The sequence below is a fragment of the Balaenoptera ricei genome, chromosome 1 (assembly GCF_028023285.1).
Source record: "Balaenoptera ricei isolate mBalRic1 chromosome 1, mBalRic1.hap2, whole genome shotgun sequence".
NCBI lineage: Eukaryota > Metazoa > Chordata > Mammalia > Artiodactyla > Balaenopteridae > Balaenoptera > Balaenoptera ricei.
The window spans coordinates 165,782,018-165,809,590 of record NC_082639.1 but is presented as its reverse complement, the minus strand read 5'-3'; the positions used below and the strand labels follow the sequence as shown (position 1 = coordinate 165,809,590).

At 35.1% G+C, this 27,573-nt stretch overlaps 1 protein-coding gene across 1 annotated transcript in view; it reads right to left on the bottom strand.

The window, feature by feature from the left end:
• The window catches only part of CATSPERE (catsper channel auxiliary subunit epsilon), a 264,815-nt gene that overhangs the window by 211,808 nt on the left and 25,434 nt on the right, over positions 1–27,573 (bottom strand). Inside the window, exons 3-5 of the mRNA XM_059940988.1 lie at positions 15,421–15,494; positions 15,073–15,142; positions 6,049–6,119 (exon numbers count right to left, since the gene is read on the bottom strand). Coding sequence (XP_059796971.1) covers positions 6,049–6,119; positions 15,073–15,142; positions 15,421–15,494 — 215 coding nt within the window. The remainder of the gene's footprint in view (positions 1–6,048; positions 6,120–15,072; positions 15,143–15,420; positions 15,495–27,573) is intronic.

The window sequence follows — 27,573 nt, the reverse complement described above, 5'->3', positions numbered from 1 at the left end:
GAGATAGTGTTGGAAAAATTGGATATCCATATGCAAAACAATGAAACTGGACCCTTACCTTATACCACTCAAAAGATCAACTCAAGGACTTCCCTGGTAGCGTAGTGGTTAAGAATCTGCCTGCCAATGCAGGGGACAAGGGTTCGAGCCCTGGTCTGGGAAGATCCCACATGCTGCGGAGCAACTAAGCCCATGCACCACAACTACTGAGCCCGCGTGCCACAACTACTGAGCCTGTGCTCTAGAGCCCGCAAGCCACAACTACTGAAGCCCACGCACCTAGAGCCTGTGCTCCACAACAAGAGAAGCCACCGCAATGAGAAGCCCACGCATCACAACAGAGTAGCCCCCACTCACTGCAACTAGAGAAAGCCCGCGCACAGCAACGAAAACCCAACGCAGCCAAAAATAAATAAAAATTTTTAAAAAATCAACTCAAAATGGACTGAGAACTTAAATATTATACCCGAAACTGTGAAACTCCTAGAAGAAAACATAGGGAAGAATCTCTTTGATATCAGGCTTAGCAATGAGTTTTTGTATATGACATCAAAAGCACAAGCAACAAAAGTAAAAATCAAAAAGTGAGAATACATTAAACTAAAATGTTTCTGCACAGCAAAGGAAGAAGATGAATAAGTTCTGGGGATCTGATGTACAGCATGGTGACTATAGTTAACAGTAATGTATAATAAAAAGAAAGACAGAGAAGATGCTGGTATTGGGTTAGTGAAGGAATGAAAGAGTTTTAAGAAGAAATAAGTGATACCCAGCATTAAATGTGGTACAGAAATCAAATAGTAAAAGGACTAAAAAAAATCCCATTAAACTTTCAGTGACGTTGCCAAAGCAGTTTAAGTAGATAGACAGATAGTAGGCAGAGAGTACTGGGATAGACTGATGAAGCAGAACAGTGTTACAGTGAATTTGAAAAAGATGATAATTTGAGCATGACCCCTTGGATTCTTCTCCCTTCCTCTTCTGTATTCTAACCCTAGGGGAGAGAGAGAATAAAGCAAGAGAGTTTAGTTGCTAATACGGTACCTGATCCATGAATTCTCTTCCCTCGGGTCAGAATTCTGGTTTGTGGGCAGAGTCAATAGGTTAGAAAAGCCCAGGGAAGAGAGGCAGTGCTCAGCAGGGCCTTGTACTTGAGGTTTAATGCTTTGCAGTCTCTGTCTTGAAATTCTTAATAAATGTATCTTTGAACTTGTGGTTTGTATGTGAAGTATGATAGGAAAATGAAGCATGCACTTGGAGGTTTGGCTCATGTAATACTGTCTCCTATTACCTATCTTCCCTATGGGACAGACTCTTGGCCACCCACTCATTTATGCCCTGGCACCTTGGGTCCTGCCTGGCCTTCCCCTTCTCACTCCTTGTCCTGAAAACTAGTTCTGGGCTCAGGTATGAGGAGGGTCAGCATAGGGTGTTTAAGTCCTGTGACATCTTGAAGTAAGGCATGCCAGCAATTGTCCTCCCCATACCCCAGCTAGCAAAATTATGGTGTGGCTGATGGAGGTCTCATCTAGGCAGGGATGAGCTTCTTACCCACCCCCAATCCAGGTACCAAGGGTGTCACAGTGCAGAGGTTGCAATATCCTTGGGGGATGCCTATCAGCTATGGGTTGAGGTGGTAGGCCCACTGTAAGGGAAGATGTCTGGTTTGATTTCTTCAGACCCCATCTCTGGCTGAAGTATTATATGTCAGTCCAATGACTGTTGAGAGGGAAAACTGAGCAGCTAATGGGCTGCACACATGCTAAACCTGGTGACTATATGAGTTTGCAATTGACCCAAGAGTATTCTCATGTCCAAGAGAGCATGACATTAAATTCCAAATAAAAAGTGCCATGATGGGTAGAGAGTGACCACAGAAGAAAGGAAAAGCTTTATATTTAATACTTTTAATGGTATTTTTCCCTTGGCTTTTGAACCAGAGGCCCGCCATATTCATTTTGCACTGCACCCAACAGATTACATAGGCAGTTATGGATGCAATAATGCAGAAATGGTAGAATATAGTATACAATGGTACTTTCCTCTAGATAGTAGGATTTTAGTAATTAAAAATTTTTAACAGATGATGAGAGAACTAGAAAACTGAAAGAAACATTTGAAAAAATAGTCTAGAATGAGTCATGGGAAATAAAAAGATAGGAAATATGAAAAGATCTGAAGCATCAGGAAGGACAGAATGAAATGGTGGAATGTTTCTATTATGGAAATTTAAAAAGAAAGAAGAAAGAGAATGAGAGAAAACCAGTATTTGAAAAGACAGTAACTGAATTTTAAGAATTGATGAAAGGCTTTAATCTTCAGATTCAGGAACTATAATAAATCAAAAGTAGGATAAATATAAAGAAACCTACAATCGCAAAACTCCAAAGGTAAGGTTGAACTTCTTAAAACAGCTACAGAGAAAATAATGATTACCTAAAAAGGAAAAACCATTAGACAGAGAGCAGACTTCTCAACTGAAATAGCAGGAGCCAGAAGTCAATGAAAAATAATTCTAAGGCCTTGAAAATCAAAGGTTAAAGATACATGAACATATTAATATAAGACAGAACATAAGGTGAAAAGCATTACAAGTGAGAAACAAGGTCACTACAAACAAAGTCTCAATTCTTCAAAAAATCTTAATAATTCTAAAGTTATATGCACCTAAAAGATAAACTCAAAATAAAAAGCAAAAATTTAGATACCTACAAGGAAAAGTGACATATCTACCATCATAGTGGGAAATTTTAGCCAATATCAAGTCAACAATGAGTCAAATAAGTACACAAGATTTGAACAGTACACTTAACACACCTGATCTACTGGACATAAATAGCATACTTCATCCAACAATAGGAAAATATATTTTCTTTAGTTACACATGAGACATTTATAAAATGTGACTACATGCTAAGCCAAAGATTTGATTCTAACACTTTTGTGATCACAATACAATTAGGTTAGAATTCAATAACAAAACAATAATTTAAAAGACTCATGTCTGTAAATTTAAAAATGCATTTCTAAACAACTCATTGGTCAAACAAATTGTAGCAGTTACTAGAATTATTTCTGAGCAGTAATGAAAAATTGTAATTATGAGATATTCCAATATTTGTTGATGCAGCTACAGAGGTACTTAGAAGAAATTTTATTTCCTTAAACACATACATTTGAAAAAAAGGGAAGTCTTAAGCCTAGTAGGCTAAATAACTAATTCAAAAATTTTAGAAAAACAAACTCAAAAAAAGAAATAATGTAAAAAACAAATTGAGATAAAATAGACAACAATACAAAAGCTCAATAAAGCCAAAAGATGGTTCTTTGAAAAGACTAATAAAATAGAAATATCTCTAGGAAGAAGAACAAGGAAATAGAAGGAAGGCATAAATAAAAATATTAGAAATGATAAAAGAGAGGCATACCTACAATTACTTCAGAGATTAAACAAATGTAAGAGGATATTATGGACAACTTTATGACATTAAAATTGATACTAAAATTGCTAACTGAAGACATGGATGAATTCCTGGAAAAAAAAATACTACAAAAATGGATTTTATAAGAATTAGAACTCCAAAATAGGATTTTAACCATTAAAGAAATTGAGTTAATAGTTATAAAATTTTCCCCCATACACTCAAAAATTCCAGGTCCAGGTAGATTTCTATGCAAGTTTCCATCAAATATTCAAGGAACATATATTTCTAATCTTATACAAAATCTCTCAGAGAATAGAAAAGAACAACTCATCCTAACTTACATGATGAGTCTAGCATAGCCTTGATATCAAAAGAAGAAAAGGATAGTACAAGGGGAGTAAAACCACAGGCCAATCTCACTCATGTATATTCGCATACAAAAAAACTAAACAATATTAGCAAATGGAATCTATCAATGTATATGAAAGTTAATTCATCAAGACCAAGTTGGCTTATTCCAGAAACACAAGGTTAGTTTAATATGGAAATATTAATAACTATTATCCATCAGATTAACATAGCAAAAGAGAAAAACTGTATGAACTTTTATGTGGAAGAGAAAAAAGCTTTGAATAAATTTCAACACCAATTCATAAAAAAATTCACAGCCACCTTGGAATAAAAGGGAACTTCCTTAACCAGGTAAAGTTTAACTCATAAGCTGTAACAAATATTATACAAAATAGTGAAATGATGAGAGCCTTCCTTTTAAGATCAGGAATAAAATAAGGAGACCTGCTATCACCCTTCTAAGAAACATTGTATTTGATGTTCTAGACATGCAGTAAGAATAAAAGGAATGGAAGCCATACTTATCAGAAGGAAAAACAAAATCATCATTATTTGCAAGTAATCTGATTTTTTTTAATTCCAAGAGAATATATAAATAAATTATCACAATATAAGAGTTTAGCAATGTTGCTGAATGCAAAAATCAACATTCAAAAGTAAATTGTATCCTATACAACAGGAATAACTAGTTAGAAATTGTAATTTAAAAAATTTGACTATTTATAATAGTAAGAAAAAAAAGAGTACCTAGGAATAAGTCTAATAAAAATGTCCTGGAACCTTTATTAAAAATTACAAAATCTTATTGGCAGACATGTAAAAAGACCTAAGCAAATGGAGGGTTATATATTATTCAGGAGTAGAAAGACACCCCAAATTGATTAAAATATTTAGACAAATTATAAAAATCCCAACTAAGGTTTTTGTAGAATTTGACAAACCAATTCCAAAAATTTATAGGAAGGAAAAATAGGCCCATGATATAGCTAAGAAATTCCTGAAGGAGGACAAGAGTTGGGGTCAGGGTGGGGTGGGTATTTGTACTATCACTTCTCAAGATTTAAAAAATAAAGTTATAGTAATACAGATAATGCAGCATCTGCTCAAGTACAGACAAATATATCAGCTAATCCATTTGTGGTTAACTAAAGCTAAATACCCTTAAAACACATTAATTACTTTTCTTTTGCATTACTTACATAACCTTGCTTCTTGGTAAGACTCTGGGAGAGTGGCAGTAATTCAGTGAAGAATGGGTAAATGTGTACTCCTGGTGGGGCTTGCTGAAATCTAGTTATCAGGACTTTCAATTCAAAGGTTACACATAAACTGCAGAGCCATCTGACTTTAAGGGACCACGTGAACCAGGACAGTGAAATTATCGGCAACAATTATGATTTACTGAAGACACAAGTATTCTGATAGGTTCTGTTTGGGTCATATGGCCATCCTCAACTAATTGCTGTGGCCAATGAAATGTGGGGTTGTGGAGGTAGTACCACATAAATCACATGAAATTAATAATTTCACCACAGAATAGGGGAGGGATGGTTCCCTCAAAGGAAGGGATGTTAAGTAGATAAAAAGAATTAGGTACATTACAGTCATCTGGAGAGCAGGGACCACATAAGACAGTTCTTTTTATCCTACACAGTGCTTAGGATATGCTTGGACTATGATACCAAAAAAAAAAAAAAAACTCTGATTCATTGATGCATTTTACTTATTGATTTTATAATGCGATTAACTATTTTTTCTTGTACCAGTTTTTCCTTCTTAGTTATATTCATTCACCATCATGTTAAAAAGAGTTTGAAGAGCTATCTAAGAAAAGGAGAGTGCTTTTGGAATATAATGTATACAATGGAAACAAAAGAAGCCTGTAATCTGAAAAACCAGAGTCAATTTCCAATGCTATCTTTTAGTAGCTGCATATTTTTTCCAAATTATTTAACCTATCCAAGCTTACATTTCCTCATTTATAATAAAGATAGTAATACTTACATTTAACTGGTTATTATGAAAACTGACATAGCTAATTTACATAAAGTATGACCATGTAGAAGCAGTATATGTTCAAATAGTGGTTGTTATTGTTATTTTTACTGTTTGTTCTTCACTATTAGTTGGGCATTAGTTGGGTACATTTGAGGATATCTTGATTGGTGAATAAAAGCTTATATGGAAACTATAATGCAGATAATCAATTTGTGGTTAACTAAAGCTAAATACTCTTAAAACACATTAATTACCTTTCTTCTGCATTACTTACATAACCTTATAATACCACAGAAAGCAAGTATGAGAACTGTCCACAGATAAATAGCGTTCTTCTTCTAAATCCTAAAAGAAAATGCAAAAGAAACTATGATAAATTTAGATGACTGATTGTTTCTATTATATTTGTCTTTGTAAAATTATATATATACATTTTTTCACATATGAGATATATATATATATCATATGTATATTTTACCCCCAGTTCCTAATATTTAGTCTTTGACCCTGGTTCCTGACTCCTAGCTCCTAACACTTTTTAATTTCCTGAGTAATAGGAACGTCTGGCACAGAGCCCCTAAATTCCTTTTGTTCTAATGAGGCAACTCTTGGTGGGCTCCTGGCTGGGAACTGATCACTAGAAAAACCAACCCATGGTTAAAAGCTTGGAACTTTCAGCTCAGCCTCCCATTCTCAGCTCAGCCTCTCATTCTCAGCTCAACCTCCCCCATTCTCTGGAGAGTGGAGAAGGGCTGGAAAATGAGTCAATAATCGATCATGCCTACTTGATGAAGTCTCCATAAAAGTCCTTAAAGTATGAGAGTAAGAGAGCTTCCAGGTTGGTGGACACATCCACAGGCCAGCAGGTGATGTACCCAAGTGCACAATGACAGAAGTTCCTGTACTCAGAACCCTTCTGGACCTTGCCCTATGTACTTCTTGACCTTGTTGTTCATCTGGATCCTTTTACCATATCCTTTATTTTAACCAGTAAACGTGTTTCCCTGAGTTCTGCTGTGTTTAACAAATTGAGTTGTTTAACAAATTACTGAAATTGAGGAGAAAGTTATGGGATCCTGGATTTATCACCAGTCAGTCAGAAGTATAGGTGACAACCAGGGATTTGCAATTGGCAACTGAAGTGGGGGCAGTCTTGTGGGACTGAGCCCTTAACTTGTGGGATGTGACATTAACTCTTGGTAGATATTGCTGGAACTTTGAATGGTAGTACACCCAGCTGATAAAGGAGAATTAGTCAACGTTGAACCACCACCCACCAACCAATATCTGGACACAGAAGTGTTCTCTGCAACTGTACAAAGGAAAACAGTGAATTTTCCTAGAAAGTCTTCCTCAATGAAACACAACTCAATTAATTTTCTTGTTTAATTGTTCTCAACAAGAGATGAATTTGCTTGCAAAGAAATGTTTGGCAATGCTTGGAGACATTCTTTTGTTGTTATAACTGAGGTCTTTTGAGTGCATTTCAAAAGTCACACATACCTCCTTAAAGGCTGTAAGTTCTGATAACACTATATATAAATGACAAAGATATTCCTATATATACATGTATTAGTGTGTACATATTTTTTACATAACATTACACATTTATGTGGACTTCCAACACATAACAAAAGGGAGAGAAATCATTTACTTCCTCAGGAATTGTGTTCATGAAACTGGTAAACACACAAACTCAAAAAGCCAAATTCAAATATTTTTCAATCTACAGGGATTGAAATGTGAATTACTATATTCATCTGGCCTCTCCCACTTCACCCTGTCTACCTGTTCCCTGAAAATACAGGTTACTAAGTAAAAGGAAAGCAACAGAACTTAGAGAAACACTTTACTCATGGGAAAAAAATAAAAAAAAATAAAAAGAAGGCACAAGCCCCAAAGTACGGGCAGGACTTGTCACATGAAGTCTCTACACAGCAATGGCTTTAGATACACTTATGTGGGAACATCAACTATAAGGTGTGTGGCCAGTACTTTGTTACGAACTAATACAGTGCGATTGCTTTAAAATTCCTTATTGTTGGGGTGGAGTGAAGATGGTGGAGTAGGAGGACACAGTTTGTGTCTCCTCACAAGTAGGGCATCTACTAGGTGCTGGTGGAGGACCTCAGACACCCTCAAGGGGACAGAAGGAATCCCCATGCCACCAGGTAGGACATGGGAAGGAAGGAGGGGGGGAAGAAAAGTTGGAGGTAGGATGGGACTGGCACCCCTGAGGGAGGCTGAGGGAGGGGAGAGGTTCCCACACTCGGAGGGGCCCACTCATGGTGTGGGGATTGATGGGGATGGAGAGGGACCTTCTGGGGATTGGGGGATCAGAGAGGAACACGGCCAGCATCTCCCCTGCCACTTGCACCCTGGCAAGCCTCCTGGGCCTGAATCCCCCCATCTGGCCGGTCAGATCCTGGGCCTAAGCACCCCAGCTGAGGCCTCTTCCAGCCGCACGGGTCCTGGACCTAACCCCCACTCCTCAACTAAGGGCTTTTCTGGCTGCATAGGTCCCAGGTCTAAGCCCCACCACCTGCTAAGGCCTTTTCTGGCTGCGCAGGTCCTGGGCCTGAGCCTCACAGCCCCCAGGCCTCCTCCAGCCTTTTTTTAAAAAATTCTTATCTTTTAATCTTATTTTTTATTTTATTTTTTCATTTTTAAAATTTTATGTATATATAGTTTTGCTGTTGTGGTTCTGTTTTGTTTTGTTGTGGTGATTTCATTTTTATTTTTACTAATGTACTTTTAATTTTTTAATTTTATTTTATTTTTTATTTGTTGTTATTGTTCTGCTCTTTTTTGTTTGTTGCCTTTTTTTTTTTTTTTTTGCCACACTGTGTGGCTTGCAGGGTCTTGCCTGAGCTCCTGTGGTGGGTGTGTGGAGTCCAAAACACTGGAGTAAAGAGAAGCTCAGACCCCAAGTAATGTTAATTGGTGTAAGCTCTCCCAGAGGTCCTCATCTCAGCACCAAGACCCAGCTCGAACCAATTGCCTGCACACTCCAGTGCTGGATGCCTCAGGCCGAACAACCAGCACAACAGGAACACAGCCCCACAAAACAAAAAAAACGAGATGACAAAAAATATGTTACAGATGAAGGAGCAAGGTAAAAACCTATAAGAGCAAATAAATGAAGAGGAAATAGGCAACCTACCTGAAAAATAATCCAGAGTAATGACAGTAAAGATGATCCAAAATCTTGGAAATAGAATGGAGGCATGGATTGAGAAAATACAAGAAATGTGTAACAAGGACCTAGAAGAACTAAAGCACAAACAAACAGTGATGAACAACACAATAACTGAAATGAAAAATACTCTAGAAGGAATCAATAGCAGAATAACTGAGGCAGAAGAATGAATAAGTGAGCTGGAAGATAGAATGGTGGAAATAACTGCTGAAGAGCAGCATAAAGAAAAAAGAATGAAATGAGGACTGTCTCAGGGACCTTTAGGACAACATTAAATGCACCAATATTCGAATTACAGTGGTCCTAGAAGAAGAAGAGAAAGAGAAAGGGTCTGAGAAAATATCTGAAGAGATTAGAGTCAAAAACTTCCCTAAGATGGGAAAAGAAATAGCCACCCAAGTCCAGGAATTGCAGAGTCCATACAGGATAAACCCAAGGAGAAACACACCAAGACGCATATTAATCAAACTAAGAAAAATTAAATTCAAAGAAAAAGTATTAAAAGCAGCAAGGGAGAAGCAACAAATAGCATACAAGGGAATCCCCATAAGGTTATCAGCTGATTTTACAGCAGAAAGTCTGCAGACCAGAAGGGAGTAGCAGGATATATTTAAAGTGATGAAAGGGAAAAACCTACAACCAAGATTACCCCACCCAGCAAGGATCTCATTCAGATTCAACAGAGAAATCAAAAGCTTTACAGATAATCAAAGCTAAGAGAATTCAGCACCACCAAACAAGCTTTACAACAAATGCTAAAGAAACTTCCCTAAGTAGGAAACACAAGAGAAGAAAAAGACCCACAAAAATAAATGCAAAACAATTAAGAATATGGTAATAGGAACATACATATCGATAATTACCTTGAATGTAAATGGATTAAATGCTCCAACCAAAAGACACAGACTGGCTGAATGGATACAAAAACAAGACACATGTATGTGCTGTCTACAAGAGACCCACTTCAGACCTAGGGACACATACAGACTGAAAGTGAGGGGATGGAAAAAGATATTCCATGCAAATGAAAATCGAATGAAAGCTGGAGTGGCAATACTCATATCAGATAAAATAGACTTTAAAATAAAGACTGTTACAAGAAACAGGGAAGGACACTACATAATGATCAAGGGATCAATCCAAGAAGAAGATATAACAATTATAAATATTTATACACCCATCATAGGAGCACCTCAATACATAAGGCAAATGCTAACAGCCATAAAAGGGGAAATCAACAGCAACACAATAATAGTGGGGACTTTAACACTCCACTTACACCAATGGACAGATCATCCAAACAGAAAATAAATAATGAAACACAAGCTTTAAATGACACAATAGACCAGATAGATTTCATTGATACTTATAGGACATTCCACCCAAAAGCAGCAGAATACACTCTCGCCTCAAGTGTATACGGATCATTCTCCAGGATAGATCACATCTTAGCTCACAAATCAAGCCTCAGTAAGTTTATGACAATTGGAATTATATCAAGCATCCTTTCCGACCACAGCTCTATGAGATTAGAAATCAATTACAGTAAAAAAACTGTAAAAAACATAAACACATGGAGGTTAAACAGTATGCTACTAAATAACCAAGAAATCACTGAAGAAATCAAAGAGGAAATTAAAAAATACATAGAAACAATGACAGTGAAAACACAATGACCTAAAACTTACGGAATGCAGCAAACGCAGTTCTAAGAGGGAAGTTTATAGCAATTCAATCTCACCTCAGGAAACAAGAAAAATCTCAAATAAACAATCTAACCTTACACCTAAAGCAACTAGAGAAAGAAGAAGAAGAACAACAAAAAAACTCCCAAAGTTAGTAGAAGGAAAGAAATCATAAAGATCAGAGCAGAAATAAATGAAATAGAAATGAAAAAAACAATAGCAAAGATCAACAAAACTAAAAGTTGGTTCTTCGAGAAGATAAACAAAATTGATAAACCTAGCCAGACTCACCAAGAAAAAAAAGGGAGAGGATTCAAATCAATAAAATTAGAAATGAAAAAAGAGAAATTACAACTGACAGCACAGAAATACAAAGGAGCATAAGAGACTACTACAAGCAACTATATGCAAAGAAAATGGACAACTTGGAAGAAATGGACAAATTCTTAGACAGGTATAAACTTTCAAGACTGAACCAGGAAGAAATAGAAAACATAAACAGACCAATCACAAATAGTGAAATTGAAACTGTAATTAAAAATCTTCCAACAAACAAAAATCCAGGACCAGATGGCTTCACAGGACAATTCTATCAAACATTTAGAGAAGAGCTAACACCTATCTTTCTGAAACTCTTCCAAAAGATTGCAGAGGGAGTAACACTCCCAAACTCATTCTATGAGGCCACCCTGATACCAAAACCAGATAAAGATGTCACAAAGAAAGAAAATTACAGACCAATATCACTGATGAACATGGACTCAAAAATCCCCAACAAAATACTAGCAAACAGAATCCAACAACATATTAAAAAGATCATACACCATGACCAAGTGGGAATTATCCCAGGGATGCAAGGATTCTTCATTATATGCAAATCAATCAATGTGATACACCATATTAACAAATTAAACAATTAAATTACTAATAATAAAATGAAATTTAATTTAAAAATTAAATTTAATAATTAAATTATTGTCTCAATAGATGCAGGAAAAACTTTTGACAAAATTCAATACCCATTTATGATAAAAACTCTGCAGAAAGTAGGCATAGAGGGAACCTACCTCAACATAAAAGGCCATATATGACAAACCCACAACAAACATCATTCTCAATGGTGAAAAACTAAAACCATTTCCTCTAAGATCAGGAAAAAGACAAGGGTGCCCACTCTCACCACTATTATTCAACATAGTTTTGGAAGTTCTAGCCATGGCAGTCAGAGAAGAAAAAGAAGTAAAAGGAATCCAAATCGTAAAAGAAGAAGTAAAACTGTCACTGTTTGCAGATGACATGATAGTATACATAGAAAATCCTAAAAATGCTACCAGAAAACTACTAGAGCCAATCAATGAATCTGGTAAAGTAGCAGGATACAAAATTAATGTACAGAAATCTCTTGCATTCTTATACACTAACAATGAAAAATCTGAAAGAGAAATTAAGGAAACAATCCCAGTTACCATTACAACAAAAAGAATAAAATACCTAGGAATAAACCTATCTAAGGAGGCAAAAGACCTGTACTCAGAAAACTATGAAACACTGATGAAAGAAATCAAAAATGACACAAACGTATGGAGAGACATACCATGTTCTTGGATTGGAAGAATCAACATTATGAAAATGACTGTACCACCCAAAGCAATCTACAGATTCAATGCAATCCCTATCAAATTAGCAATGTCATTTTTCACAGAATTAGAACAAAAAATTTTACAATTTATATGGAAACACAAAAGACCCTGAATTAGCTAAAACAATTTTGAGAAAGAAAAACAGAGCTGGAGGAATCAGACTCCCTGACTTCATACTCTACTACAAAGCTACAGTCATCAAAAGAGTATGGTACCGGCACAAAAACAGAAATATAGATCAATGGAACAAACAGAAAGCCCAGAGATAAACCCATGCACCTGTGGTCACCTAAGCTACAACGAAGGAGGCAAGAATACACAATGGAAAAAAGACAGTCTCTTCAATAAGTGGTGTTGGGAAAACAGGACAGCTACATGTGAAAGAATGAAATTAGAACACTCCCTAACACCATACACAAAAATGAACTTAAAATGGATTAAAGACCTAAACGTAAGACTGGACACTATAAAACTCTTAGAAGAAAACATAGGCAAAACCCTCTTTGACATAAATCATGGCAAGATCTTTTTTGACCCACCTCCTAGAGTAATGAAAATAAAACCAAAAATAAACAAATGGGAGCTAATGAAACTTAAAAGCTTCTGCACAGCAAAGGAAACCATAAACAAGATGAAATGACAACCCTCTGAATGGGAGAAAATATTTGCAAAGGAAGCAACGGATAAAGGATTAATCTCAAAAATATACAAACAGCTCATGCAGCTCAGTATCAAAAAAACAAACAACCCAATCAAAAAATGGGTGGAAGATATAAATAGACATTTCTCCAAAGAAGACATACAGATGGCCAAGAGGCATGTGAAAAGATGCTCAACATCACTATTTACTAGAGAAATGCAAATCAAAAGTACAATGAGGTACTGGTCAGAATGTGCATCATCGAAAAATCTACAAACAGTAAATGCTGGAGAGGGTGTGGAGAAAAGGGAACCCTCTTGCACTGTTGGTGGGAATGTAAATTGATACAGCCACTATGGAGAACAGTATGGAGGTCCCTTAAAAAACTAAAAATAGAACTACCATATGACCCAGCAATCCCACTACTGGGCATATACCCTGACAAAACCATAATTCAAAAAGAGTCATGTACCACAATGTTCATTGCAGCACTATTTACAATAGCCAGGACGTGGAAGCAACCTAAGTGTCCATCGACAGATGAATGGATAAAGAAGATGTGGTACATATATACAATGGACTATTACTCAGCCATAAAAAGGAACGAAATTGGGTCATTTGTAGAGATGTGGTGGACCTAGAGCCTGTCATACAGAGTGAAGTAAGGCAGAAAGAGAAAAACAAATATATATTAATGCATATATGTGGAATCTAGAAAAATGGTACAGATGAACCTATTTGTAGGGCAGGAATAGAGACGGAGACGTAGAGAACGCACATGTGGACACAAGGGAGAAGAAGGGGTGGGATGAACTAGGAGATATAGATTGACATATATACACTAACATATTTAAAATAGATAGCTAGTGGGAACCTTCTGTATAGCACAGGGAGCTCAGCTCGGTGCTCTGTGATGACCTAGTTGGGTAGGATGGGTGGGAGGGAGGTCCAAGAGGGAGGGGATATATGTATCCATATAGCTGATTCCCTTCGTCATACAGCAGAAACTAACACAACATTGTAAAACAATTATATTCCAATAAAAAATTCCTTATTATTATTATTATTATTTTTGTTGACTAGAGAGGATTCAACATCACTCTTATTTATTTGCATTCATATAGCTTTCCTGAATTGAAGAAAATGTAGTGGAATGCAAATAAATCTGCTAGAAATGGCTCTTTAATTGTTGATATTGTCATAGGAGTATATGATCTGAGACCCACTTATCTGGGAGTACTGTTATCACTAAGGTGGTAACTGGGGCTTTAATATATTTATTAATAAAAAAGCTAATGTAAAAATCATATATGGTGATCTCCTCTTATCCACGGGGGATATATTCCAAGACCTCCAGTGGATGGTTGAAACTGCAGATAGTACCAAACCAGCCCTATATATACTGTTTTTTCCTGTACATACATAACCTATGATAAAATTTAATTTGTAAATTAAGCACAGTAAGAGATTAACAACAATAATAATAAAGTAAAATAATTATATCAATATGATATTTTTTCTTTCCTTATTTAGTCAAAAACTTTCACCTTTTCACTTAAAGGAAGCACTTAATTGCTTCTCTTTGGCATATCTGAATTGCCAGAATCACTGTTCTTGCACTTTTGGGGCCATTATTGAGTAAAATAAGGGTTATCTTCACACAAGGTTATCACAAAAATAGATCTGATAACTGGGACAGCTACTAAGTAACTAATGGGTAGGATATGCTAGACAAAGGAATGATTCATGTCCCAGGCAGGATGGAGCGGGACGGCATGATAATTCATCATGCTACTCAGAACAACTGCAATTTAAAGCTTGTGAATTGTTTATTTCTGGAATTTCCCATTTAAATTTTTTGGACCACAGTTGACTGTGGGTAACTGAAAGCACAGAATGTGTAACCATGGATAAATGGGGAACTACTGTATCAGTTCATAACATAATTTGCTATGAGATACATCTAAAAATTAATGATATACTGACAATAATTTAAAAATACCTCTTATTTATAGTTACAAGTCAACTATTTAAAACAGGTTAAATTAAGTTAAAACATCAAAAATAAGGCAAAATAAAATGTAACAGGGATGATTATTTAAGATTTACTAATTTATCATTAAAATCAACTTACTGGGCCCGTAACAATTGGTTTTATAATCTGAATACCAGGAGAAGAACAACGTAGTTCTGTCTTGGGTGATCTAGCATTTAAAAACAATGGGAAAGGAGAAATAAGTATAGATGCATATGAGATTCCCCTACTACTTTTTAAGCCTAAAAACTTCCATTCTTTGCTAATAAGAAAAATAAAGAAATATAGCAATAGTTTACTTCTCTCCTATTTTCAAAGTGATTTTGTCTTTCTTTTCACATCTATTAATGAAAAGAAATTTACATTAAACCACAGCCTTGAATCTGAACGTCCACACTATATGAATGGTTTTTACACATACACTGAGTTTCACAGCAAATATCTTACCTTTTATTTTTTATAGAACAAGTTCCTGGCACACTCCACTCAGAAAATAATGTTCCTTCATACTCTAACTTAATCTGGAAAAGAAGGTAAAATAGCTCAAACAAAAATCTGCTCTAAAATTTTTTATCTCAGTGTTTAGATGTAGGGCTCAATTTTCTGAGTCATTATTTAAAGAGAGAATAACTAAAATTCAATCCCTTTGAAATTGTACAAGTAAAGGAAAAATAACAACTTTTATAGGACACTTCAATAGTCTCCCTCCAACTATAAGATTTTTATTTTATTTTACTTCAAAAGTAATCTATTAAGTGTCTAGAAGGTGACACTTAAGGTGATACAATCATCATAACTTTCTTCAGTCGTATTTTCCTTATTTCTACTTTTTTTCCTGCTTCCACATTCTTTCATTTATAAGCTCTTTCTTCCTGGAAGTATGCTCATACACTTTCTAACATTATCAGTCTTAGTCTCAACACTGGTCATCCTCTTCAGCCAGAGTTGGAGCCCAATTTCACCTTCTAATATTGTTACATAAAATTATGTACATATATATATGTATACAGTTTTATGTATATATATAAATATTGTTTCATTGGTTTTACTTGAATGGGGATTATAATACCAGCTATCTCATATATTTGATGTTATAGGATTAATGACAGTGTATAAGAAGATAAAAGAGAAAAGTTCACCAGAAGCTATGATACAACCCTGTAGTATATAAAGCAAAATTTGATAGAATTACTAGAAGATATTTTAAAAGTCACAAATATAGTGGTAGACTTTAACACACTTTTTTCAAGCCATAGATTAAACCTGAAAAAAAGGTAGTTACAGTTGACCCTTGAACAACTCAGGGGTTAGGGGCACTGACACTCCACGCAGTGGAAAATCTGCCTATAGTTTATAGTTAGCCTTTTATAGATGCAGTTCTTCAGTATCTGTGGTTTCACATCCACAGTTTCAGTCAACCTTGGATTGTGTAGTACTTTAGTATTTACTATTGAAAAAAATCTTTGTATAAGTGGAACAGTTCAGCTCAAACCTATGTTGTTCAAGGGTCAACTCTGTGTGTGTGTGTATTTCTAAAATTAACCAATACAAAATATATTCTTTTCAATCTCACATAGAACATTTACCAAAATTGACCACATTTACAAAGGAAGTGTTAGCCAATCTCAAAGTATTATTATCACACATACTGTGCCTTTGATATTAATGAAATAAAATAATTAGAATTTCTCATAAAGTTAATCAGAAAATATTTTAGGATATTTGTAATCTTTAAAAACAACTACTTCTGAATGATTCATGGAGTAAAGCAGAAATCACAATGAAAATTACACAATATTTATGAATAAACAATAAAAGCAGTTGATGTTATCAAAATCTGTAGCATGTAAACAGGCCTTAAAGGAAATTTATAGCCTTAAATATATATAAAAGAAATAAGGTAGTTTGAAAGTGAATAAACTCAGTTTTCAGTATAAGACGCTAATAAAATAACCACAGAGAAAACCCAAAAAAGTAAGAAGAAGGATACAAGAAAGAAGAAAAATTGGAATTTACAAAAGGAAACAAATTGGGACAGATTAGTGGTGATGTAATATTTTAATCTACTCAAATTTCCTTATAAACACGGAGAGAACAATTAGTACAGCACCAAAAAAACACTGGACAACATCAACAATAAAACTCAGTGACAAGGTATCCCTCAAAATCCCAAAATAAAATTGGGTTGAGACAGACCAGTTAAAACTACCAGACTCATGTGATATCAGCAAGAAAGCAAAAGAAAGCAAGTATGATAGGCCTTAGAAGAAAACACCTCAGTCAATGATAGGTATTCAGTGGCAACCATGGCAGGACAATTTGAGAATAGCAACTCTAAACAGAGGGATTTTTACACTTTTCAATTTCTAAGTAAGTGCAAGAGGTCTCTGATAACGTCTGAAAGGGCAGGAGGAACTGGGACCTATCCTGGGCATATATCTGGAGAAAAACATGGTGCAAAAGGATACATGCACCCCAATGTTCATAGCAGCACTATTTACAATAGCCAAGACATGGAAGCAACCTAAATGTCCATTGGCAGAGGAATGGATAAAGAAGATGTGGTACATATATACAATGGAATATTATTCAGTCATTAAAAAGAATGAAATACTGTCATTTGCAGCAACATGGATGGACCTAGAGATCGTCATACTGAGTGAAGTAACTCAGACAGAGAAAGAAAAACATCGTATGATATCGCTTATATGCAGAATCTAAAAAGAAATGATACAAATGAACTTATTTACAAAACAGAAACAGACTCACAGACTTAGAGAATGAACTTATGGTTACCAGGGGGGGAGGGATGGGGGGAAGGGCTAGTTAGGGAGTTTGTGATTGACATGTATACACTGCTATGTTTAAAATGGATAACCAACAAGGACAGGGAACTCTGCTCAATGTTATGTGGAAGCCTGGATGGGAGGGGAGTTTGGGGGAGAATGTGTAAACCCATCTAACATTGTTCAAAATAGAGTAGTAGTGTCAAGGGCCACTAGCAAGTCTCCTTCAGACATCCAAGGACTAGAAAATTACTGAAGACAAAAAGTTACAGATTCTCAGAAAAACCACATCCTATAGAAGCACAGCCAGCTCAGATACAACTGTGGACCAAAGTAGATATGAACCCACCCCCTCTTTCCTGCACCTTGCCCTTTGAAGACCAATAAATGACTCGAACCCCCACCTTCAGTGCTGATGCCACTCTATGCGTCTAGCCCCTTTCCTCCCTTGCAAAGTGAATAAAAACGTTCTTTTCTTCCCTTGTTAATACTTCTGTGAATTCTTTCACAACCTGTATCGGCTCAGCTAACAGAATGGATACATGTATATGTATGGCTGAGTCACTTTGCTGTGCACGTGAAACTATCACAACATTGGTAACCAGCTATACTCCAATATAAAATAAAAAGTTTAAAAAAAACAAACAAAAAATGAAATCAATGAGCCAAAGACACCTTCCAGGACAAAGATCCATAATGAAGAAAGATACAGGAAAAAGAATACCAACTGAGCTGGAAAGGGATAATAAGAACAAAGGAAAGAGAAACTACAGATAAATGCGGGAGGGAAACAGAATCTGGAAATCTCAGAAAGTATTAGCCTTATTTTTGGACACTCTACAAAACAACATAAGAGGTAACTCTAAAGGTTAGAAAAGTTATTTTGACCCACCACTCCCTCCTTAAAGAGCAAGAAAATTAATTTCATGCTTTAAAAAAAAATGAGCCATACAAAGAGGATCACGGTAAAATCACACACAGTTATAATAAGAAAAAGTAGAGAGTAAGAAAGAGAATAACATCTCTGTAAGACCATACTCCATATATATATATACACATACACACACACACACATACACACACATACATATATATTTTGGTCATGCCGCACGACTTGCGGGATCTTAGTTCCCTGACCAGGGATTGAACCCATGCCCCCTGCAGTGGAAATACAGAGTCCTAACCACTGGACCACCAGGGAATTCCCCTCAATAAATAAATTAAAGCTGTAATGTAATATGAGGGATAGTTTTATGCGTCAATTTGGCTAGATTATAGTACCCAGTTATTTAATCAAATGCTAATATAGGTTTTTTTATGAAGGTATTTTATAGATGTGGTTTATATCTACAATCAGTTGACTTTAAATAAAACAGAACACCTTTGATAATGTGGGTGGAGTCCCTTTCGATCAGTTGGAAGCCTTCAGAGCAAAAACTAAGGTTTCCTGGAGAAGAAATTCTGCTTCAAGACTACAGCATTAATTCTTCCTCGAGTTTCCAGGCTCCGGCCTGACCTATCAAACTTGCCAGTCCCACAATCACATGAACCAATTTCTTAAAATAAATCTCTTAATATAAACATGTATAAATTCTATTGGTTCTGTTTCTCTGGAGAGTTATGACTGATATACCAATTATTTCAAAATGAGGCAAAATAAATAAGAAAGTAATAGAAATTATGAAAGAAAAATATAAATCAGAATTTAAAACTCATAAATTTAAAACTCATAAGCTAGAGCTCAGGAAAAAGTAGAAATAAAGAAAAAGTCAATTTAGAAATGAACTAAATTAGAAACAAAATTGTGAATAAGCCTAATAAATAAGGTTTTGAAATAAATAGAAGGTTTTCTAAAAAAAAAGAGATGAAAAGTGACTCAAGAATAAGTGACAAATATTAAAGATAGGCAAAGAAAATCCAATATATACACAGTTGTGAAGAAGAAAACGTAAGTGATTGAGACAGAACAATAACATTAACAATAACTCAAGAATAATACGTGAAAAAAATAACTTGAAACAATGTATTGAAAGGGTGCAACTCATACCTAGGAAAACAATTAAGAATGATATTTTAAAAGACCAACCCAGGACCTATATTAATAAAAGCATTGAACCTGATAAGAAACCCTTTGGGGATCCTGACAAAAAGAACAAGTTATTTACAAGGGAAAGAATATCAGATTTCCAGTAGACTTTTCAGGTGTAACACTTTATGTCAGAGACAACAAAGTAACATCTGTAAAAAGATATAAAAATATTAGCCAATAACTTTTATATCCAGATACACCAACTTTTAGATAAAAGTTCACAGATAAGGTCTTATGACTCAAGAAATATTGCTCTTATGAGCCCTTCCTGAGGAAACTACTAGAAAAAGAGAAGTTCAGACCACCAAAATGACTGCAGAGACATCAACATAAGGACTGATGTTAAGTATTAAATAGGAATTATTCTGTAGAAATATGTCTACATGGTGGCTATTAAAAATGAATATAGTTGCTAATGACTATACTTTGACAATGTGTCAAAACATGAGTGCTAGGTGAATTATGGTTAGTCCAGGTTAACAGTGGCCCAATAAGTTCAACTCTCTCCACACATTTCCCAAAAAAAGTACACAGATCAACAAATAAAACCAAGAAAATTCTACATTACAGCATACCTAGAAGACAAAGTACAATACAAACTTCAAGAAACCTGTAAGTAAAAGAAAAAACAACAATTTTTAGCACAGCTCTCACTCAAGCCCCTGTCATAATCCTTTGTGGAGAGTAAAACAGCTTCTGAAAAACTGCAGAAAACAGAAAAGACATGAACAGGAGTTTAAGATTGAATTTAAATCACCCACAGAAAGAGAAAGTACACTGTAAGTGCAAAAAATACTGCAAAAAGACTCCTGGAAGATCAGAGCACTGATTATGAGGAAGAAACTTAAAAGTGTGTGAGAGCTGAGGTGGGAGCCTCAGAAAGGCATCACTTTTGGAGCAAAGAAGATAAAGGAAAGGAGGAACACCCTTTGGAAAGTGAGTGGTGAAGGGAAAGAGAAGCAAGGGGGAGAAATTTAGGATATTACAAGCTAATAAAAAAACCTCAAAGTAAATACAACATCCCCAATAAGAATCCATCAATTAAAGAAACTGCACATTGCTACAATGAGATAAAAAAGTAAACTTTAACTAGAGATCTTTTAAACTAATCCAGACTGCCAACCTATGCATGAAATTCATAAATATAAGCAGTCTTTATCTATACAAAACTACTATAAGAGAATAGAAAACGAAAATAAAAGCATTTCAGTTAATAAAACTGCCTTCAAAAAACCAAACACAAAGCAGAAGAAAACTGCAAACTAACATCCTAAACTGAATTAAATATCCTCAAACAAGTATTTGATGATGAGAAGAAAAATCGTGAATTATAAATTTACAAACAAGGAACAGAAATGAACCACAAGTAGAAATAAGAGTTGACAACTAGGAATGAAACAGATGATTATAAAGGAAATGAAGACTAAATTAAAAGATAATGATGGGAGATTACATTTAAATAAAAATTGAATAAAAGGCATTGAAGAAAGACAGAAAAACAACCAAGAAAATATAAATGAAGTAAGTAAAGAACCAGAGAGAAAATGATTGAAGTGGAAAGCAGACAGAAAAAAAAACCAAATCCAGCATCTGTATAATTGGAGTCCGTGAAGTTGAAGAGCAAAATAATGGGAAAATAACTAATATTTATATTTGGTTTGTCTTTTTATTACTGAATTATAATAGTTCTTCATATATTCTAGACACAGGTCCCTTATCAGATACTTAATTTGCAAAAATTTTCTCCCATTCTGTGGATTGTCTTTTCACTTTCTTGATGGTGTCCTTAGAAGCACTATGGTTTTTAATTTTGATGATGTCCAATTTATCTTTTTTCTTTTGTTCCTTGTGCTTTTGGTGTCATATCTAAACTATTGCCTAATCCAAGGTCATGAAGATTTTTCCATATGATTTTTTTCTATGAGTTTTATAGTTTTAGCTCTTATACTTAGTTCTTCTATCCATGTTGAGCTAACTTTTGGATATGGTCTGAGGTAGGAGGCCACCTTCATTCTTTTTCATGTGGATACCTCATTGTCCCAGCACTACTTGTTGAAAATACTATTCTTTTTCCATGGAATTTTCTTGAAGTAATTGTGAAAAATCAATGAAGTTTTAATTTCTGGACTCTTCTATTCCACTAATCTATTTTCCTATCCTTATGCCTATCTGACACTGTCTCAATTACTGCAGCTTTGTAGTAACTTTAGAAGTCAGGAACTGTGAGTCTTCCAACAACAAGTCTTCTTGTTCTTTTTCAAAACGTTTTGCCTATTCTGGTTCTCTTGAATTTCCAGGTGAAATTTCATACAAAATTACAATCAGTTGGTAGTTTTAATAGTTTTCTTTTTAATGGATTCCTTAGAGCTTTCTACTTAGAAGGTCATGTCATATACAAATAGAGGTAGTTTGTTTCTTCCTTTCTGGTGTGTATGTCTTTTATTTCATTTTCTTGCCTTAATGCCTTAAATGTGGACATGGTGTTTATATTTTTAAAATTTAAGAGTCATCATTTTTACATACACATTGAAATGTTTATAAATAAAATATGTCTATGCTAGTTTCAAAATAATAAAGGAGGGGATAAAGTAGGTAGTAGAGTCAATGAAACAAGATTGGTCATGAGTTGGTACTACTGAAGCTGGCTGATGGGTATATAAGGACTTATTAAGTATAATAAAATAATTTCTATATTTTATATATGTTAAAATTATGCTAAGCTCTATACTTTTGTGTATGTTTAAGTTTTTCCATAATAAAAAGTTTTTAAAATGTGAGTTTAAAACAGAGAACAAGTTCTGTGGCAATTACCAAACTTATATACAAACCTCTCTAATGATGTATAAAAATTGGTATAGTCAAGTGGCTTCAGAATGTTTCAAAAATGCTTACCAACTTCCAATATTTTAGGTTATTTGGGGTTATTAAACAACAAAAAAAATGAAATCCCACTTAAATTCACATAGAGTGGAGAGAGTTTTTTTGAGATATAATTGACATGTAACATTATATTAGTTTCAGGCATTCAGTATAATGATTTGATATTTCTATACATTGTGAAATGACCACAAGAATAAGTCTAGTTAATATCCATCACCAAATATAGTTTAATTTTTTTTCTTTTGATGAGAACTTTTAAGATCTACTCTCTAAGCAACTTACAAATATGCAATACAGTATTGCTAACTATAGTCACCATGCTGTACATTACATTCCCATGACTTACTTATCTTATAACAAAGTTTGTACCTTTTGACCCCCTCCGCTAATTTCACACTCCCCCATGCCCCAACTCTGGCAACCACCATTTTGTTCTCTATATATATGAGGTTTTTTTTTTAATTGATTCCACACGTAAGTGAAATCATATGGCATTTGTCTTTCTCTGACTTATTTCACTTATCATAATGCCCTCAAGGTCATAAATGTCAACATTTCATTATTTTATGGCAGAATAGTATTTCATTGTGTATATACACTACATTTTCTTTATCAATTCATCGATAAGACATTGAATTGATGAGATACTTAGGTTGCTTCCATATCTTGGCTATTGGAAATAATACTACAATGGACATAGAGGCATAAATTGAATATCTTTCCAAGTTAGTACTTTCATTTCCTTTGGATAAATACCCAGAAATGGAATTACTGGATCATATGGTAGTTCTGTTTTTAATTTTTTGAGAACCCTCTATAATGTTTTTCCATACTAGCTGCACCAATTTGCATTCCCAATAACATCGCACAAGAGCTCCCTTTTCTCCACATCCTTGACAACACTTGTTATTTCTTGGCTTTCTGATGATAGCCATTCTAACAGGTGCAAGGTGATATCTCACTGTGGTTTTGATTTGCATTTCCCTGATGGTTAGTGATGTTGAGCACCTTTTCATGTACCTATTGGCCTTCTGTACATCTTTGGAAAAACGTATATTCAGATCCTCTGCCCACTTTTAAAATCAAATTGTTTGTTATTTTTCCCCTGTTGAGTTGTATGAGTTCTTTATATATTTTCTATATTAACCCCTTATCAGATATATGATATGCCTTTGAGCTGTTCCCTTTTCATTTTGTTGATGGTTTCCTTTTCTGTGCAGAAGGTTTTTGGTTTGATATAGTCCCATTTGTTTATTTTTGTTGCATTTGCTTTTGGTGTCAAATCAAAAAAATCATCACCAAGACTGATGTCAAGGAGCTTACTGCCTATGTTTTCTTCTAATAATTTTATTGTTTCAGGCCTTACCTTCAAGTCTTTAATCCATTTTAAGCTAATTTTTGTGTATGGTGTAAGACAGTATTCCAGTTTCATTCTTTGCATGTGGCTGTCCAGTTTTCCCAACACCATTTATTAAAGAGATTGTTCTTTCTCCCTTTTATAAACTTGGATACTTTGTTGTAAATTAATTGGCCATATATGCATGGGTTTATTTCTGGACTCTTTATACTGTTCCATTGACCTATATGTGTTTTTTTGCCTATACCATACTGTTTTTATTACTATGGCTTTGTAATATAGTTTGAAATCAGGGAATGTGATGCCTCTAGCTTTATTCTTCTCTCTTAAGATTGCTTTGGCTGTTTGGAGTCTTTTATGGTTCCACACAAATTTTACAATTGTTTGTTCTATTTATGTGAAAAATGCAAATGGAATTTTGATAGGAATGTCATTTAAATGTAGATTGCTTTTGGCAGTTTGGACATTTGAACAATATTAATTATTCCAGTCCATGAGCACAGAGCATCTTTCCATTTATTTGTGTCTTCTCCAATTTCTTTAAGACATTATCATATCTTATAGTTTTCAGTGTACAGATTTTTCACCTCTTTGGTTAAATTTAGTCCTAGGTATTTTATTCTTTTTGATGCAATTCTAAACAGGATTGTTTTCTTCATTTCTTTTCCTGGTATTTCATTATTAGTGAACAGAAACACAACACATTTTGAATATTGATTTTTTTATCCTGTAATGTTACTGAACTCGTTTATAAGTTCTAACAGATTTCTGGTGGAGTTGTTAGGATCTTCTATATATAATATCATGTCATCTGCAAATAGTGACAATTTTTATCCTTTCCAATTTGGATTTCTTTTTTTTTTTTTCATGTCTGATTGCTGAGGCTAGGACTTCCAATACTCTGTTGAATAAAAGTGGAAAGAGTGGGCATCTTGTTCCTGATCTTAGAGGAAAAGCTTTCAGCATTTCACTAAGTATGAATGAAAGGGGTTTAGCTGTGGGTTTGTCATTTATGGCCTTTATTAGGTTGAGGTCCATTCCCTCTCTGCACACTTTGTTGGGGTTTTTTTAAATCATAAATGGATGTTGAATTTTTTCAAAAGCTTTTCTGCATTTGAGATGATCATATGATATCTATCCACCATTTTGTTAATGTGGTATATCACACTGACTGATTTGCTGTTTAACCATCCTTCCATCCCTGAAACTGAGTCCCCCTGCCAAGTTTATGATTAACCTCTCTATCTAAAACGTCATTCCCGGGCTTCCCTGGTGGCGCAGTGGTTAAGAATCCGCCTGCCAATTCAGGGGACATGGGTTTGAGCCCTGGTCCAGGAAGATCCCATATGCTGTGGAGCAACTAAGCCCGTGTGCCACAACTACTGAGCCTGTGCTCTAGAGCCCGCATGCCACAACTACTGAAGCCCGTGCACCTAGAGCCCATGCTCAACAAGAGAAGCCACCGCAATGAGAAGCCCGTGCACCACAACGAAGAGTAGCCCCTGCTCACCACAACTAGAGAAAGCCCGCGTGCAGCAACAAAGACCCAACTCAGCCAAAAATAAATAAATAAAATTTATAAAAAAAATAAAAATAAAAATAAAACGTCATTCCCTGTCTTACCCCACGCCTTGATTGAAGAGTAACAAAGAAAAGGGGGATTGAAACTAAGCAATGCCCAGATGGGCCTTTCTCGGTAACAGACCCCCTACATGCTCTCCATCCCTCACTTAAAGAAAAATTTCAGTCTCCTGAAATTTCCCTGAGTTGCAAAGTCTGGCTCAAGGATTAATGATCAAAGGAGTGAGATCAGGCAGAGACAAAGAACAGCATTCAGGCAAGAGAACTGGTAACAACTTAAACAATAGATCAGCCATATAGCAGAGTCACAGGACTTTTAGCTCCTCCCTGAAGGACACAGAAAGTAATGTCTGACACACATTCCTAAGTTGTTTTTACAGAAACCAGACCCCCACCAGATGAAAACTGCTGACCACAAGCACATAGACCCCCAAACTGGTTAAAACCAGGTTGATGATTGAAATTCCTGAAACATTACCCTGTTACCTCACCATCAACCAATCAGAGAACTGCGCACAAGCTGATCACGCACCCTGTGACCCTCTTCCTCACACTGTCTTAAAAAACCCTTCCCTGAAAGCCATTGGGGAGTTTGGGTCTTTTGAGCATGAGCTGCCCATTCTCTTTGCTTGGTGCCCTACAGTAAACTCTGTACATTCCTTCACCACAACCCAGTGTCAGTAGATTGGCTTTGCTGTGCGTCAGGCAAGTGGGCCCAAGTTAGGTTTGGTAAAATCCCTAGAATAAATCCTACTTGATCATGATGTATGATCCTTTTAATGTACCGTTGAATTTGCTAATATTTTATACTGCTTGCTAATATAATGTACTGTTGATCTGCTAATATTTTGTTGATAATTTTTGCATCTTTGTTCATTAGGGATATTGGCCTGTCATTTTCTTTTCTCATGGCATCCTTGTATGGTTTTGGTATTGGGGTAATGCTAGCCTTGTAAAAAGAGTGCGGAAGTATTTCTTCCTCTTCTATGTATTGGAACAGTTTGAGAAGGATTAGTATTAATTTCTCCTTGAATGTTTTGTAAAATTCACCAGTGAGCCATCTGGTCCTGGACTTTGGTTTGTTGGGATGTTTTGATTATTGATTTAATCTCCTCACAATTAGTTTGTTCAGATTTTATATTTCTTTATGATTCAGCCCTGGAGGTTTGTATGTGTCTAGGCATTTATACTTTTAGGTTGTTAAATATGTTAACATGTAATTGTTCATAGTAGTCTCTTATGATTCTTTGTATTTCTGTGGCTATCAGTTGTAATGTCTCTTTTGTTTCCAATTGTATTTCTTTGACTCCTCCCTTTTAGTCTGCTGAGTCTAGCTAAAGGTTTGTCAATTTTGTTTATCTTTTTAAGGAACTAGCTCTTAGTTTCATTGATTTTTCTATTGTTATTTTAGTCTTTATTTCATTTATTTCTGCTATGATCTTTGCTGTTTCCTTCCTTCTACTAACTTTGGGCTTCATTTAGTCTTCTTTTCTAGTTCCATGAGGTGTAATGTTATGTTGTTTGAGAATTTTCTTGTTGTTTTCTCTCTCTCTCTCTCTCTCTCTCTCTCTCTATATATATATATATGCATTTAAGTTTTGAACCTACCTCTTAGAACTGCTTTTGTTGCATCCTGTAAGTATTGATATGTAGTATTTCCATTTTCATTTGTGTCAAGGTATGTTTAGAGTTCTCTTTTCTTCTTTGACCCATTGGTTGTTCAGCAGCATATTGTTTAATCCCCATATATTTGTGAATTTTCCAGTTTTCTTCTTGGCATTGATTTCTAGTTCCATACCATTGTAGTCAAAAAATGATGCTTGATATGATACCAATCTTCTTAAATTTTAAGACTTATTCTGTGGTCTAACATATGACCTATCCTGGAGAATGTTCCATGTGCACTT